This window comes from Canis lupus, chromosome 8 (assembly GCF_011100685.1).
Source record: "Canis lupus familiaris isolate Mischka breed German Shepherd chromosome 8, alternate assembly UU_Cfam_GSD_1.0, whole genome shotgun sequence".
Classification (NCBI taxonomy): domain Eukaryota; kingdom Metazoa; phylum Chordata; class Mammalia; order Carnivora; family Canidae; genus Canis; species Canis lupus.
The window spans coordinates 16,238,777-16,253,155 of record NC_049229.1 but is presented as its reverse complement, the minus strand read 5'-3'; the positions used below and the strand labels follow the sequence as shown (position 1 = coordinate 16,253,155).

The 14,379-nt window shown below is 52.4% G+C and overlaps 1 protein-coding gene and 2 long non-coding RNA genes across 5 annotated transcripts; 2 read left to right on the top strand and 1 right to left on the bottom strand.

Moving 5' to 3' along the window:
* Nucleotides 1-1,942: 1,942 nt before the first annotated feature.
* On the top strand, nt 1,943-7,691 carry FOXA1 (forkhead box A1). The gene is made up of 2 exons (XM_038544550.1): nt 1,943-2,133; nt 4,555-7,691. Exons 1-2 carry the CDS (start codon nt 2,062-2,064, stop codon nt 5,923-5,925), a joined length of 1,443 nt encoding a protein of 480 aa, XP_038400478.1. The 5' UTR covers nt 1,943-2,061; the 3' UTR covers nt 5,926-7,691.
* Nucleotides 7,692-7,851: 160 nt separating this feature from the next.
* LOC119872845 lies at nt 7,852-12,899 on the bottom strand. Its single transcript, XR_005363155.1, has 2 exons — nt 9,735-12,899; nt 7,852-8,341 (listed from the first exon to the last, which is right to left on the bottom strand). It is a non-coding gene; the product is annotated as an uncharacterized LOC119872845 (long non-coding RNA).
* On the top strand, nt 8,934-10,457 carry LOC119872846. 3 transcript variants are annotated; one of them, XR_005363158.1, is made up of 3 exons: nt 8,934-9,120; nt 9,745-9,905; nt 10,063-10,457. It is a non-coding gene; the product is annotated as an uncharacterized LOC119872846 (long non-coding RNA). The 3 variants fall into 3 exon arrangements; XR_005363156.1 differs by lacking the exon at nt 10,063-10,457 and having other exon boundaries at nt 9,745-9,998; XR_005363157.1 differs by lacking the exons at nt 8,934-9,120; nt 10,063-10,457 and adding an exon at nt 9,285-9,409 and having other exon boundaries at nt 9,745-9,998.
* Nucleotides 12,900-14,379: the final 1,480 nt, after the last annotated feature.

Here is a 14,379-nt window from a genome sequence, read left to right as displayed (position 1 = left end):
AAAAAAAAAGGAATTGTAATCCAATGCTTTTATCTTTTTTATTTCCTTAACTGCACATCTTCACCCTCTCAGGCTCCCCTGCTGATTTAAGAGATTTGTTTGGTTCAAGGATTTAATGTGATTCTGTTGCCAGATTTCAAGGAAGAAAGATTTAAAAGAACAAAGTGCAGGGGGAGGGGGGGGAAGGTATCTGAAAGACAAGTTAAAACACATTTCTTAATATGAGATTAATAACACGCTTAAAACTTTGCTAAACAAGAATATTTTGCAGATTTTTCATTTTAGAAAGATTTTATTTTGTCGTTACTTCAGGAAAACTAGTGGGTTCTACCTAGAGTGGGGCACACACACATGGTCACCCACGTACTTAGACATAGTCACGCTCACATACACGCATACATTCAGAAACATATTCAGAAACACTCACACCATCCCACAACCTATCACCAACTCAGTGCTCGGCAATCACTTTCGTTGGTCCTCCTCCTCAGGACCGTGGGCAATCTTCTAGCCAGGGCCTCATAGGAGCCAAGAGGCTTTGCTTTGGGGAGAACTTCCCACCAATGTCCAGGACCCAGTAGGAACCAAGCAAGCGCCTAGGGTGCTAGCCCGGCCCCTCCAGGTGAGAAAGGGGACCAGGCACTGCCGCCCGACCATCCCTGGCTTCAGCTTGGCACCTCTCTAGCCGAGCAGATGCATTCCCGCGCCTCTGTTCCTGCTCTCCCAGTTAACGCGCGCGTTTAGGGAGCTGTCCCCTCCCCCTGACCTTTCCCTATCGGAAACCAGACGGTCGCCACCAGCTCGGTCCCCGGGGCTGCGAAAGGGGGGCAGGAGGAGGAGCTGGGCAGAGGAGGAGCGCCCGACTCGGGTGCGCCTGCCCTATCACACAGACATCTGTTCTCAGTCTCTTCCTCTTTATGATCGCTACAGATGACAAGGGAAGTAGAGCGGACCGAGGCGGAAAAAAAAAAAAAAGTTATGTCATAAAGATATGAAACGGTGCTGTGACTCACCTGCTCTTAGCCGCAGGTACGGGTTTCGTGGCAGCGTCTCCACTCTGCTAGCCAGGAGCCCAGATAGGCCTAACGTCACTCGGCTAGGTTGACTCAGATGGCCGAGTTTCTAGTGAAAGGGCAAAATTGGGGCTTTCTCCTTTTTTCAAGCCTGAAGTCGGGGGAGGGGGGATGGTCTGTATTCTCCAATCTCCCGGGGTTGAACTTTGGGTCTGTAATGAGTACAGTGGGGGCTGGAAGCCGACAGAAGAGCAGGAGGGGCACGGGATGGGGCTGCAGTCGGCGGCCCCCGGAAGACGGTGGGTCCCCCTGGGGAGGGGCCCTGGGGTCATTTAGCTGGCAGCGCTCTGCGAGCCGGGGCTCCAGCGCCACCGCCCCCACCCCGGTCCCCGGCTGCGTGATTCCTATCCAGAACCCTCGTTAGCTAGCTCGGCCCCGCCTATTTTTCTTTTTTTCCTTTTCCAAAGGGGGTTACCCCCTCCCATCCCATTTCCCTCTTCCCCCAGGCTCCGGGCTTAAACCAATTACGCTGCTTTGCAAACAAAGTGAGGGCCGGGTTTGAGGGAGGGGGCGCGGCGGGAGGGGGCGCAGGGGGCGCGCGGCGGCAGCGCGGCTGGGCGGGAGGCGCGGCGGCTGGACTGGCGGGCGGCCGCCTCGCAGGTGCACCTCGGGCTTTGTAGGTGCGAGCGTCTTTGTGCGGCGGACAAATGGGGAGAGGACGAGGAGGTGGGCACTCGAGCGACGTAAGATCCACATCAGCTCAACTGCACTCCTCTCGCAGAGGCCGCCCGCTCACTTCCCGCGGAGGCGCTCCCGGGCGCCGCGCTCCGCGGCCGCCGCCTGCCCCCGCCCGCCGCGCCGCCTCCGCCTCCGCCGCGCACGCCGCGCCCCGCAGCGCCGGGCTTCCTCCTCGCCCGGGTGGCGTTGGGCCGGCGCGGGCGCTCGGGTGACTGCAGCGGCTCGGCTCCCCGCCCCCAGCCCCGCGCCGCGCGGCCGCCCGTCGCTTCGCACAGGGCTGGATGGTTGCTTTGGGCAGGGTGGCTCCAGGATGTTAGGGACTGTGAAGATGGAAGGGCATGAGAGCAGCGACTGGAACAGCTACTACGCGGACACACAGGAGGTGAGAGGCGGGCAGCAGGCGGGACGCTCCCGGAACCCGAGCCGGAGGAGGCCCGGAGAGGCGGGCGCCCGACAGGGTGGGCGGTGGCGGGCCGGGGGCGCCTCCTCGGTGCCGTTGCTGCGTGCCCACCCGATGCGCTCCCGGACAGGCCTGGCCGAGCCTCGGAGCCGGATCCGCTGCCCCGCGGGGAAGGCTGGGTCCAGGCGCTCGACGTTTGGAGCCGGCCAGAGGGGTTTTAGGAAACTCGGGGCTTTGAAAGCACCCGCTCTGGAAAGCGCTCGCCTCTTCCCTGCGGAGAGCGGGAGCCGGAACCAGGCCCGGGGTGCCGCGGGTTGGCGGGCGGGCGCCGCCAAGAGTTGGAGGGAACTCTAGTTCTAGAAAAGACAAGCGTTCTCCAGCAGGGCGGGCTCTTCCTCCCACGGCTGAATTCGCAGATGTCTTCGGATGAAAGCGCGATGCCGCTAAGTTGAGCGTCTTAATAATGGATCGGTTCCGAAATTTGATAAAACTTCTTTAAAAGCCCTGTTTGGGGAGAAGTGTGCTCGTTCTATCCTAGAACCGCTGGGTGGCGCTGGTGCGAACGGACTCTGCCTCCAGCACCCCGAACGGAGAACCTGTTTCTCTTCATTGTCCCCTTGGTGGCACGTTCGTGTGGTTTATTTTACAATGTGCACAAAGGGATTGTGAGCAAAACCAGGTACAGGCAGGACCACCACCTACTAAAAGTATTTCTCTAGAAACAGCTGGAGATCACCCGCCAAAAGTTCACCGTTATTAAAAACGCTTATTGAAATGGCCTTCGATAATCCTGGGGAAAGGAAAAGACCAAAAAAAAAAAAAAAAAAAGTAAAACGAAAGTAAAAATTACTTAAAGACGTGGACAGAAAAATATAGAATCAGTAAATATTTTTATGGTAATTAATTTATTTAGATTTGTATATTTATATACTCACAAGCTTAGCTTACGTTTATTTGCATACCATAGCAGCCTGTGCCTAGTTAAATTTATACACCTTTTATGTTTTCAAATGAAATTGTATTTGCTGTTGAAAATATTTTAAGGATATTATTTTTATTAAATTATCAGAGAAGTTTTCATGTTTCTGGACTCTATTTTTTTTTTAACATCTATAGTGCATTCCCAAATTGCTATTGATAAGGTTTTTCTCCTACTGATAATTTAAAAAAAAGAGCTCAGAACTCTTCTTCGGGGTTTAATTCGGATGCAGACATCTCAGCCTGCTAGTTAATGAAGTTCCCTATGGAAAGAACTTCTTTATAGGTTAAAGCTGAGAAGTGGAAAATAGAATAGCGTTAAGGGAAAATAGACTTTGATTTTATACATTTAAAGTGGGATTTTAAAGCCAAGCTTTGAAATAATCCACAGCAACGTATCAGTACCGGAATACAAAATACACCGTTTTGACAAATTATGCCACCAAAATTCTCAAATACTATAGGGCTGGAAACAGATAAGGAAATTGGTGCAACTTTTTGAACGGCTTAAAGAGATGTACATGTAAAGTCATGTGAAAGTTAAGCGTGGTGCATGGATATTCTTATGCACTGCTCCTTTCCCCTTCTCCTCTTGTAGTTGTCTCTTTAATCTTTCCCCACAACTTATTTAACTTCTGAGTTTCTTTCCCGTTTAATAGTACAGTTGCCACAAGTAGATGGAAAACAGGCCTCCTAAACGTATCAATAACGAAAAGTCACCATTTGGGGAAACCTGCTAAGGCGGTAAAGCCAGATGCTGAAAAATGGATGGTCATATGGCCATGAATGATTAGTTCTATCAGGGAGATTAGTTGTATCCAGCAGCCTCCCCGCACGCCGAGGCTGCTGTGTGGTCAGCCCGGCCTAGCCGGCTTAGGCGAAACAGGCACCGCGCTGGTGTTCCACGGCCCACCCCCGGGGACGCGGACGGGGACGGGGACGGGGCCGGGGGCCGGGGGGGGGGGGGTGCTGTCCCGCCCAACCCAACGCTCCCGTTACGGTGGGGGTGAATAAGCGGAGTCCGGGAATGGTTGTATTTTCGGAGTTTAACTCCTTTTAACAAAAGGGCTTTGCTGAGGCCCGTCGGGGGTGGAGACTGGGATCCCAGCTGGCGTGGATGCAGAAGGCGACGGAGGGGCCCTAGAAGTCAGTCCCGAGCCTGGCATGTAAGGCGATTACACATCTTCCCGGGGACATATTTTCCGTGAGCGCTCGTCTTTCATGCCTGCCGCGACGCGATTTTCCCCCCGCTGCGCAGGCCATTGCTCTGCTGGTTCTGGGGAGGGCGCCTGACGGTTTGCCGCGGGTGGGGGCCGTGCCCTGCAGCGCCGCGGGGCCCCGCCGGGTTTGCCCCCGGGGCCGGCCGCGCGCTCCCACTACTAACCCCGCCCTTCGGGGCCTCTCCGCTCGCTGTCTCCGCCGCAGGCCTACTCCTCCGTCCCGGTCAGCAACATGAACTCGGGCCTGGGCTCTATGAACTCCATGAACACCTACATGACCATGAACACCATGACCACCAGCGGCAACATGACGCCGGCTTCGTTCAACATGTCCTACGCGAACCCGGGCCTGGGCGCCGGCCTGAGTCCGGGCGCCGTGGCGGGCATGCCGGGCGGCTCCGCGGGCTCCATGAACAGCATGACGGCGGCGGGCGTGACGGCCATGGGCACGGCGCTGAGCCCCGGCGGCATGGGCGCCATGGGCGCGCAGCCCGCGGCCTCCATGAACGGCCTGGGCCCCTACGCGGCTGCCATGAACCCGTGCATGAGCCCCATGGGGTACGCGCCGTCCAACCTGGGCCGCAGCCGGGCGGGCGGCGGCGGCGACGCCAAGACTTTCAAGCGCAGCTACCCGCACGCCAAGCCGCCCTACTCGTACATCTCGCTCATCACCATGGCCATCCAGCAGGCGCCCAGCAAGATGCTCACGCTGAGCGAGATCTACCAGTGGATCATGGACCTCTTCCCCTACTACCGGCAGAATCAGCAGCGCTGGCAGAACTCCATTCGGCACTCGCTCTCCTTCAACGACTGCTTCGTCAAAGTGGCGCGCTCGCCGGACAAGCCGGGCAAGGGCTCCTACTGGACGCTGCACCCGGACTCCGGCAACATGTTTGAGAACGGCTGTTACTTGCGCCGCCAGAAGCGCTTCAAGTGCGAGAAGCAGCCGGGGGCCGGGGCCGGGGGCGGGGGCGGCGGCGGCGGCGGCGGCGGCGGCGGCGGCGGCGGCGGCGGAGCCAAGGGCGGTCCCGAGAGCCGCAAGGACCCCGCGAGCGCCGCCAACCCCAGCGCCAACTCGCCGCTCCACCGCGGCGTGCACGGCAAGGCGGGCCAGCTAGAGGGCGCGCCGGGCCCCGGGCCGGCTGCCAGCCCCCAGACTCTGGACCACGGCGGGGCCACGGCAACAGGGGGCGCCTCGGAGTTGAAGACCCCACCCTCCTCGGCGGCGCCCCCGATCAGCTCCGGGCCGGGGGCGCTGGTGTCTGTGCCCCCCTCCCACCCGGCGCATGGCCTGGCACCCCACGAGTCCCAGCTGCACCTGAAAGGGGACCCCCATTACTCTTTCAACCACCCCTTCTCCATCAACAACCTCATGTCCTCCTCGGAGCAGCAGCACAAGCTGGACTTCAAGGCCTATGAGCAGGCACTACAGTACTCGCCCTACGGCGCTGCGTTGCCCGCCAGCCTGCCCCTCGGCAGCGCCTCGGTGGCCACCAGGAGCCCCATCGAGCCCTCAGCCCTGGAGCCGGCCTACTACCAAGGTGTGTATTCCAGACCCGTCTTAAACACTTCCTAGCTCCGTGGGACTGGGGGTTTGTCTGGCATGGCCATGCTGGTAGCAAGAGAGACAGAGAGAGCGAGAGAGCGCGAGCGAGAGAGCGAGAGCGGGAGAGAGAGAGAGAGAGAGAGAGAGAGAGAAATCAACAACAAACAAAACCACACATACCAAGCTGACAACAGCATAATAAAATCCCAACTGTTTTTATTTCATTTTGTGTGTGTGTGTGTGTGTGTGTGTGCACAATCTTTTCCCCAGTGCGAAGGACTGTTACTTTGTTATTGTATTCAAAATGCCTTGTGTATATTATTACAAAGAAAACCAATCCCAAACCAACAAAAATTTTCCCTGCAAAGTTTAACAATCCACAAATGTATATATAAAATCCTTCTATTATCCTTGTTCCTCTCCCTTTCTTCCCTCTTTCTCCTCCAGACACATTCTAGTCTGGGCAGGGTTTATTTAAAAAAAGAAAAAAAAAGAAAGAAAGACGGTCAAACTTGTAAAATATTTGTTTGTGCTTCCCCACCCCCACCCCACCCCCTCCTCGCCTGACCCTCCACAAGTTTACAGGTCTATGGCAATACTCTTAACCATAAGAACTGAAAGGGTGAAGAAACAAGTAGACGCTAGGGGCTATTAAAAATATTTGAAGGACAATACTGCTCTTATGCAGCAAAACAAACTAATTATAAACATCAGAGCCATTTGTTGTTCAGCTTACATTTCTGATACATTCAAATAGCAGATGTCTTAAAATGAAATACATATATATTATGTACCAACTCATTTATGCACATGCTCAAATCTGTAGACATCCTCCGTATATTTGCATAACATATAGAAGTAATAGGTAGGTGATACACATGCTACATTTTCAAGAGTTGCCTGACCAAGAAGTTACAAAGACACCCTCCTCCCTTGTCCTCTCCACCCAAGTATAGCCCTGAGAATCAATTCCTCAAGAATTGCCATCCTCAATAACTCTGCTCCTTGCTTTGCAGAGTGCCATTGTCATGTCATTTTGAGGTCACATAACATGTATAAAATTAGCTTCTATGTATCTATACCATTTAAATAATATTTTTTTCCAGGAAAAAGGGAATATTACAATGTTGGAGGAGAGATAAGTTATAGGGAGTGGTATTTCAAAATTTGGTCCAAGATTCCAAAATCTAACTGATTGTGGCCATTTTAATTATTGCCATCGTGTGCTTGTTTCATTCAGTGTTAATGCACTTTTCACAGTTGGACATGGTGTTAGTATAGCCAGACGGGTTTCATTATTCTTCTTTGCTTTCTCAATGTTAATTTATTGCATGGTTTATTCCTTTTTTTTCTTTATAGTTGAAATTGCTTTAAATGATGGTTAAAATTACAAATTAAAAATGTTAATTTTATCAATGTGATTGTAATTAAAATATTTTGATTTAAATAACGAAAATGATAAATTTTAAGCCGTGGAATATGTTCTTGATCATTTGCAGTTAAGGACTTTAAATAAATCAAATGTTAACAAAAAAGTATTTCTGTTATTTTCCTCAATTTAATCCAAAGTAAGTATTCTGAATATGGTATTTTCCAAAGTCCAATACTGAATATAAATGACAAAAAGGAAGATGATCTAAAACAAAATTGTATTATGTTTATTATATGAATGTGAAGATAGTAAAAAAAAGTCAAAGAAATTCAATAACAGTGGGTATATAAATTGATTTAATATCACAAGAATTGAGGTTTTTTTAAGATTATTTATTCCCAGTAAAGTTTAACTTTTGACATGAGCTTAAGCCCTCTCTGTTTCCTTTGAGTCCGTCCACAATGAAATCAAATTCATTAATATAACTACATTTCCTCCTTCCCCAATGTATAATTTTCCTTTATCTGAGAAGTATTCTGGTGAGAATAAAATATCAGATGTGGCTGATAAAATTAAGTTGTCTGCAATAGAGAATCCTGAACTCTTTTTTTTTTTTTTTTTCACTAAAAGAGAAACAAAACTTAACCATCACGGTAGCTTTGGAGGGGGCCAGGGAGAGTCGAGTTAAATCACTCCTGCAGGGGAAGCTTTGTGCCACCAGGACATTTCGGGGTAGCTGCTGTTTTGTATTTTGTGAAGCCACTTTTAAAAATACTGTTTCTAAAAATATCATTCCTGAGAACTTAAAGCTGATGATTTGTTTGCCTTCTAAGAAGCTTTTAAATGCAACTTCACACCCCTACAGTTGCTTGAGATCACAAAATCATTAATCTCCTTTGATAGTAGGCTCACTTTCCAGTCCACCTATTTCTTTGTAAGTCTTGTTCGGATTGACATCAACAATAACAACACCAGCCCAAGCAGAGGCCAGCCTGCCTGAGCCCTTGTGTATGAACTCCATCCTCGCCAGGGCTTGAACTTGGACAGTCTTTACTTTGATCGCCCCACTCCACACTGCGGACAAGATAAAAAGAGCTGTGTGAGTCCCTTAATTATCGCGTAATTGCCTCCCCAGATGAGAGAAGGGGTGGCATGTAGCACTTGAGAAAAATCCAGAAATCCCATCCCTCCCCCCGCACTTCAGCTAATGAAAGGAGGAGAGGGAAATAACTGGTTTGAATAATTTAAAAATCTAATTTGGAGGCCCTTTGGAAGGACATTAAAGTCCCAAAGAGAGGGAAACACTTTCAAACTCAAAAGTTATTTATGTTTGTATAGCGGGCAAACAAATGTTGGTAAATTCGAATTCCAAATGTCACTAAGGTCGTGAGTTGGGCCGAGGCATTTTACCAGCCTCCCCGAGTCTAACTCGTCTGACTTTTCGCGCGTCCCCCTCGGTGTTAGAGACGGTCCCTCCGTCTCTAACATATTAGCAACATCCAAGTCTTGCCCTCACCCACCAGGCTGAAACCGGCCCCAGGTCTCTCTCTCTCTCCCCCCACCCTCCCTTGGCAGAGACTTTTCTGGGCTGGTGGGGGGCGAGGCCCCGCGGGCTGCCGGCGGAGGCCGCCCTGGAAGCCTGCCTGGGCAGCCGGAGCGGCGGGGACGCGCGGAGCTGGGGCTTCCCGCGCGCTTTCCCGCCGCCTGTGGGCAGTGAAGCCTGCGAGCACCTTGCGCGCGTTCGCGGCGTCCCGGGGACCTGCGCCCCGCGCCTTAGGATGCGCGTGGACCCGGGCCGGCGGGTGCCGGGAACAGGGGGACAGAGGAGGACCGCGGGCATCTTGGGGTGACAGGTGCAGTTAGTTCTTTATTGTTTGGGCATCTTCCCCCCTGGCGAATAAATCTTCCGTGGCTCCCGAGACCCAAAAGTCAACAAAGGCCGGGCGTCGCTGTACCGCGGCGGCGGCTCCCGCTGCGTAATCCCCTCCTCGGAAACCGGCCGCGCAAACGCCGGGGCGCCCGGAGCTGGGCGCCGCGCCCCCGGGCCAGGAGGGGAACGGCCGCCGGTCCCAGGCGGCGCCGGGACGACCCTCAGGGAGCGCGCAGCCTTCCCGCCCCCCGCGTCGACGGCGAATTTCTCTGGTTTTCACCTCGGACGCTCAGCGGGCGGAGGAGGGCGGAAAGGGGATGCGGGCCGCTCGGCCGCGGTCCTCGGGGCTCGCTCGATTTAGGAATTTCCCTCGAGATGGGGGAGGGGTCCCCAGAGGGGGAGGGGGAGAGGAGGGGGGAGACTAAACCTTCCTGCAGACCCTAGTGCGGAGCTGCCGAGGCTCTCGGATCCAGCGACCACGCCGCCACCGAGCACTGGTTGGGGCGGGGGGGGGGGGGGGGGGGGGTGGAAAGAAAGAAAAATGTGTTGGGAGTGAATACAGTCCTGGGGCAGAGAACTTCAAATGTTAACTTTCACCTTGTTCCAGGCTTGACACATTTTTTACATTGATAAAAAGAGAAGACGACTAAACGCAGAGAGGGGGAAAGCTCAGCAGAAGCGACACTACTTAGAAGTGTTCCCAAGTGGAAGGCAGCCGGCCTGTTTCCTACAGGAAGGCTGCTACAGTGTTTACGTCACAGACAAAATGTAATTCCCATTGTCCCTTCGTGAACTCTTTATAGCAGAATAAGCTGGTGAGAATTATTAATGGAAGAGTTGGATTAAACAAACAAAATCCTACGAAAGTTCTTAACTTCTGTTTTCATTTTCTTTCTTTCTTTTTTTTTTTTTTCATTTTCTGAAGCCTGGAGCACTCGACTGATTTCACTGAAAGTATAAAAAAATATGACTTTTCTCTGGAGTCTAACAGATTCGAATGAGCCACAGCAGAAAAGAGCTCCTGGAGTGATAAAATGGGAGAAAATCTTGTTGTTTTAACACTTTAAAAAATTGATCTCAGTTGCACAAAAATGCTTAAGTTTCTTTGCAAAAAATTTCTGTGATCAATACAAATTCCTTTCAATGCAGACCAAAGTAGGAGACCAGTAGCCCAAATTAATTAACCTTTCCTCGAGATCAATTGGTTTTCTGTTGATTTAGCAGTAATATTGCGGAACATTTAGCTATAATGTATTTTAATGTGATACCTCAATATGTCAAGAGGAAAGCCTCATTGAAAAGATAAAATTACTTAAATTATTTAATAAATTTGTAAAAATATTTTATTTTCAAAAATTAGATCTTAATTGCTTATTTGGATTGTAGTAAAATGTGTTTTGCAACTAAGTGGAGTTAAGATAATGTCTAATTAGTTCAAGATAATTATGTGCAAAAAGTTGATTATTTGTGAGCTATCTTGGGCTGAATTAGGTCATCAAATTATGCTGAAATTTAGAAATAAGATTTTCTCAAACAGAATCATCAACGTCAATAGAAATTCACGAGCGTAAGAATGTAATAAAATGAAACAACTTGGAAGATTTTACAACCTTCCCATTTAGAAATAGAATCTATTTGGTGAGATAGAAGGGGTTTTGTTTTTGTTTTTAAAGCAGCCGTTTTTGCAAGTTTTTTTTTCTACCGCTGATCCTATTTGATGTAGCCAAATAACATTTAATAACAGATTGCTTTGAAAGTTCCTTTTTTTTTTAAAAAAAAAAAAACCCTCTTCCAAATAGTTACGTTTAAGACCATAATGGTTTCATTGGTGTTTCTCTTTTAGCTCCCAGTCTAGCTTGGTTCATTGAACTTTGGACAGCTCAGACTGTAGCCCTCACCTTCCCACTGCCACCTGCAGTCATCATTCTAGCAAGCAATATGGAACTGGAAAATACCCATCCATTTCAACTTTAACTTGTAAAAGGCTTGCACTTTCCTACTATAAACATTTTTTTTTTAATCTGACAGGGGGGAAATCCTCACTTGCTACCTTTCTTTTTTCTAACTTCCTCATTTCTCTAGTTAGGTCAGCAGTGACTACACAGTGTAAGAGCAAAGCTCATGGAGCATACCCCCCACCCCCATAGCCCCAGAAAGTGAGAAGCATCCCTCCATCTAGATACCACTTTATGATATTTTGGTGTTCTCTATGTTCTACTCAATGTAGAGTATAGAAGCAGAATGTTCTCCCCCAAAATCTGGAAAGAAAGGGCTTAAATGGAACACCTGCTTGAGGACCTTGGAATTCAGGTGGGATGCAAGTCAAGTCATATCAAGATCAAGTCCAGAATGATCCTCACTAGGGCAGGCCTGACTCAGAGTTCTAAGTGTGAGCTTTCCCTGGGTTGACTTTCTACTTCTTTTCCTGAAGATTACATCAGAGGCTTTTAAAGAAAAATCCCTGAAACCCAGAAAAAACAAACTGGGAATACACTCCTCCCCACCCCCCAACACAGCTTGGAAACAGGGAACAATGCATTCAGTTGGAAATCTCTTTCTTTCCCCTCTCTCCTATGAAATTTTAGTTACTCCTCTGCTTGTCTAATCATGTCCCAGGTCAGTTTTTTTTTTCTTTTTCTCACACCGAAGAACTATTATTTTAAAACATAAGCAATTTAATGAGAAGAATGTAAGGGTTTTGTGGTGGTTTGTTTCATTTATATATTTAATTTTAAGGACCCATTATGCACGAGGGAGGGAGGAGACTCCTATCTAGTGCTACACTCCTGCCTAGAAATCTGATTCTCTTTGCACAATTCAGGTGACTGGCGCGTGTTTGGAACGCTCCCCCTAGCTCTGGGTCCCACCTGGGAGCCTTGAGCGTTTTCATTCCCATAGCCCAGCTACAAACGCTTAAGTCAGCATCTGCTGGGCCCACAGCGCCAACTCCCACCGCGTCTTTCACCGCTTTTGCCTAAGGTGGAGGCCGCCTCACGAGCTCGAACTGCAATGAGCCGTGCTGCGGTGCAGGGCACCGGCCAGGTTTCCTCACCTCTCCCTGGAGTCACATTGCCTTCTGCCGACACGCGCGTCCTTTTGTTATGCCTGGCTAATATATTAATGGAGCGGATAACCCGGATCCTTTGGTGGTGGGGGGGGCGGCAGTTGGATATTAGGAAGGGAACTAAACAGCTCTAGTTGCTGAGCCTTGGGCCAAAGACTTCAGAGGAGGGAGGCCTGCGGGGGGGGGGGGCGTCGTGGGATGCGAATGGAGGTGGGAAAAGTTCACGCTGAGGGCACGGAAAGTAAACTTGATTAAATGCACGCAACAAGTTTTTGGAAAAGGTGATCTGACGCTGATGTTCTGTCCTGGGTTCAGAACTGCGAGGCAGGACGCCGCGCACGCCGGACAAAGTGCCCTGCTGGCCTAGCGGGTGCCGGCCTACCCTCCCCTTGTCCCCTTACCCCCGCCTGGAGCGCGGCCGCGCTGCGCGGTGTCGAGTCACCGGCGAAAACTCTTTAGGGCGTGTGGGACGGACTCCTCGAGCCGTCCTAAGCCACCACCCTGCTCGCTCGGTTCTAATGGTTTGCAAATAAAGCCCCGCACCCTGGCTCGCTGCGCTCACGAGACTCCTGCCTTCCCCAGCCTCACCTCCAAAGGGCAGGCCTCCCAGAGGTCTTAACTGATTAACCACAGATGACGGAACCCCTGCGTGGCGCCACGAAGCGGGCGCGAGGAGCCGAGAACTTGGGGCCCGGGGACGCGGCTGCTGGGTGCGGGCCGTGCCTCGCGTCCCCGCCGCCCGCCCATCGCGCGGCGCAGCCCCCTCCCCGCCCGCAGACGGGCCCGGGCGCCCCGAGACATATGCTGCCCGCAGGCCGCGCGGCCCGACGTGGTGCTCATTGCCGAGGCGGTTCTCAGCCCATCAAAAGCCCAGGCTTTCTTCAGCCGTATGGGCCGCGAGGTGAACAACAATGGCCGGGCCCCTTCACTTCAAAAGCGGCGATCAGGGGAAAGGCTCCCCCAGAGAATTTTTTTTTTCCTCCACAGCCTTTCATTCCTAGTTTAAAAAAAAAAAAAAAAAAGGCATCAGCAAGTCCAGGGCCCGGGCGAGTCTAATGCCCTTTGATGGGGATTGAATTCATTATCTCCAATAACACAATTGTGCTTGGCCAACGAAAAGAGCAAAGCAGGGCTCTATCCCGCCCGAGGGGCCCGGCCGGGCGGGGCGAGAGGGCGAGGCGCGCTCCTGGGACCCGCTCCGAGGCGCGGTCCCGGCGGCCGGCCCGGGCTGCGGCTCCCCCTGGGCGCGGGGGCGGGGGCGCGGGGGGCGCGGGGGCGCGGGGGGCGCGGGGGGCGCGGGGGGCGCGGGGGGCCCGCCCCGACGCTGCCCGACCGGTGGCGCCGCCCGCCGAGACAGCGCCGGGAGGGGGCGGGGCGGCTCCCTGGTTTGATTTATTTTTCGTGTCTCCCTTTGCACTCATTCCCCGAGGGCCGCCCCGAGGGCCGGGTGTTCACCCGCTTCCCTCCCGGACTCGGGTTGCGGAGCCGCCCCCGGCGCCCGGGGCGCGCGGCCCAGAGAGGCTGAGCGCGAAGGGTTCCCCGCAGCCCGGGCGCGCCGCCCAGCCCCGGTGCCCTCGGTTCGCGGAGCCAGCCTCACGCGCAACCTAGCCCGGATAAACGGGGCCTTTAGACCGCCCCGGTTCTGGAGTCGTCTCTGCTCAGGCTCTCCCCACGTGCTTCCAGGCCAGCCATCCGCACCGATCGCCCCGCGGCGCTCCGGGAGCCTGCCTGGGCCGCGATGCCAGGGGCAGCAGCACGTCCCGCTCCGGGCGCAGGGTCCCAGCCGGGAGTGCGGGGCACCCACTTCGCTCCCAGCGGGGTGGACACTGTCCCGAGCCGCGACCTGGTCGTCGGAGCCTCCTCCCGGGTTCCACTGCCATCCTTGCCCTTTCAGCCACCTCTAGCCCTTGCTTCTCTGCTCTCCTGAGTAAACGGAGGTGAAAAAAGAAACTAAAACAGGCAGGATCACGTGCCTTAACCCAGAGTGTGTGTGTGTGTGTGTGTGTGTGTGTGTGACAGAGACAGAGAGAGACAGTGACAGAGAGAGACAGTGGGAAATCCCTAAGAATCAAGATCCAAGAAGACCTCTATAGCTCAATGTCTAAAATACAGGTTTTTCATTCATTTCATTACTGGGTATACTTCCTACACAGCCCTATTGTTCCCCTCCCCCATTAC

Bases quoted from the DNA above. Each gene is read 5' to 3' on its own strand.
- FOXA1 (XM_038544550.1), top strand. From the start codon at position 2,062: ATGTTAGGGACTGTGAAGATGGAAGGGCATGAGAGCAGCGACTGGAAC. The intron at 2,134-4,554 runs GTGAGAGGCGGG...TCTCCGCCGCAG, and splicing joins ACTACGCGGACACACAGGAG to GCCTACTCCTCCGTCCCGGT.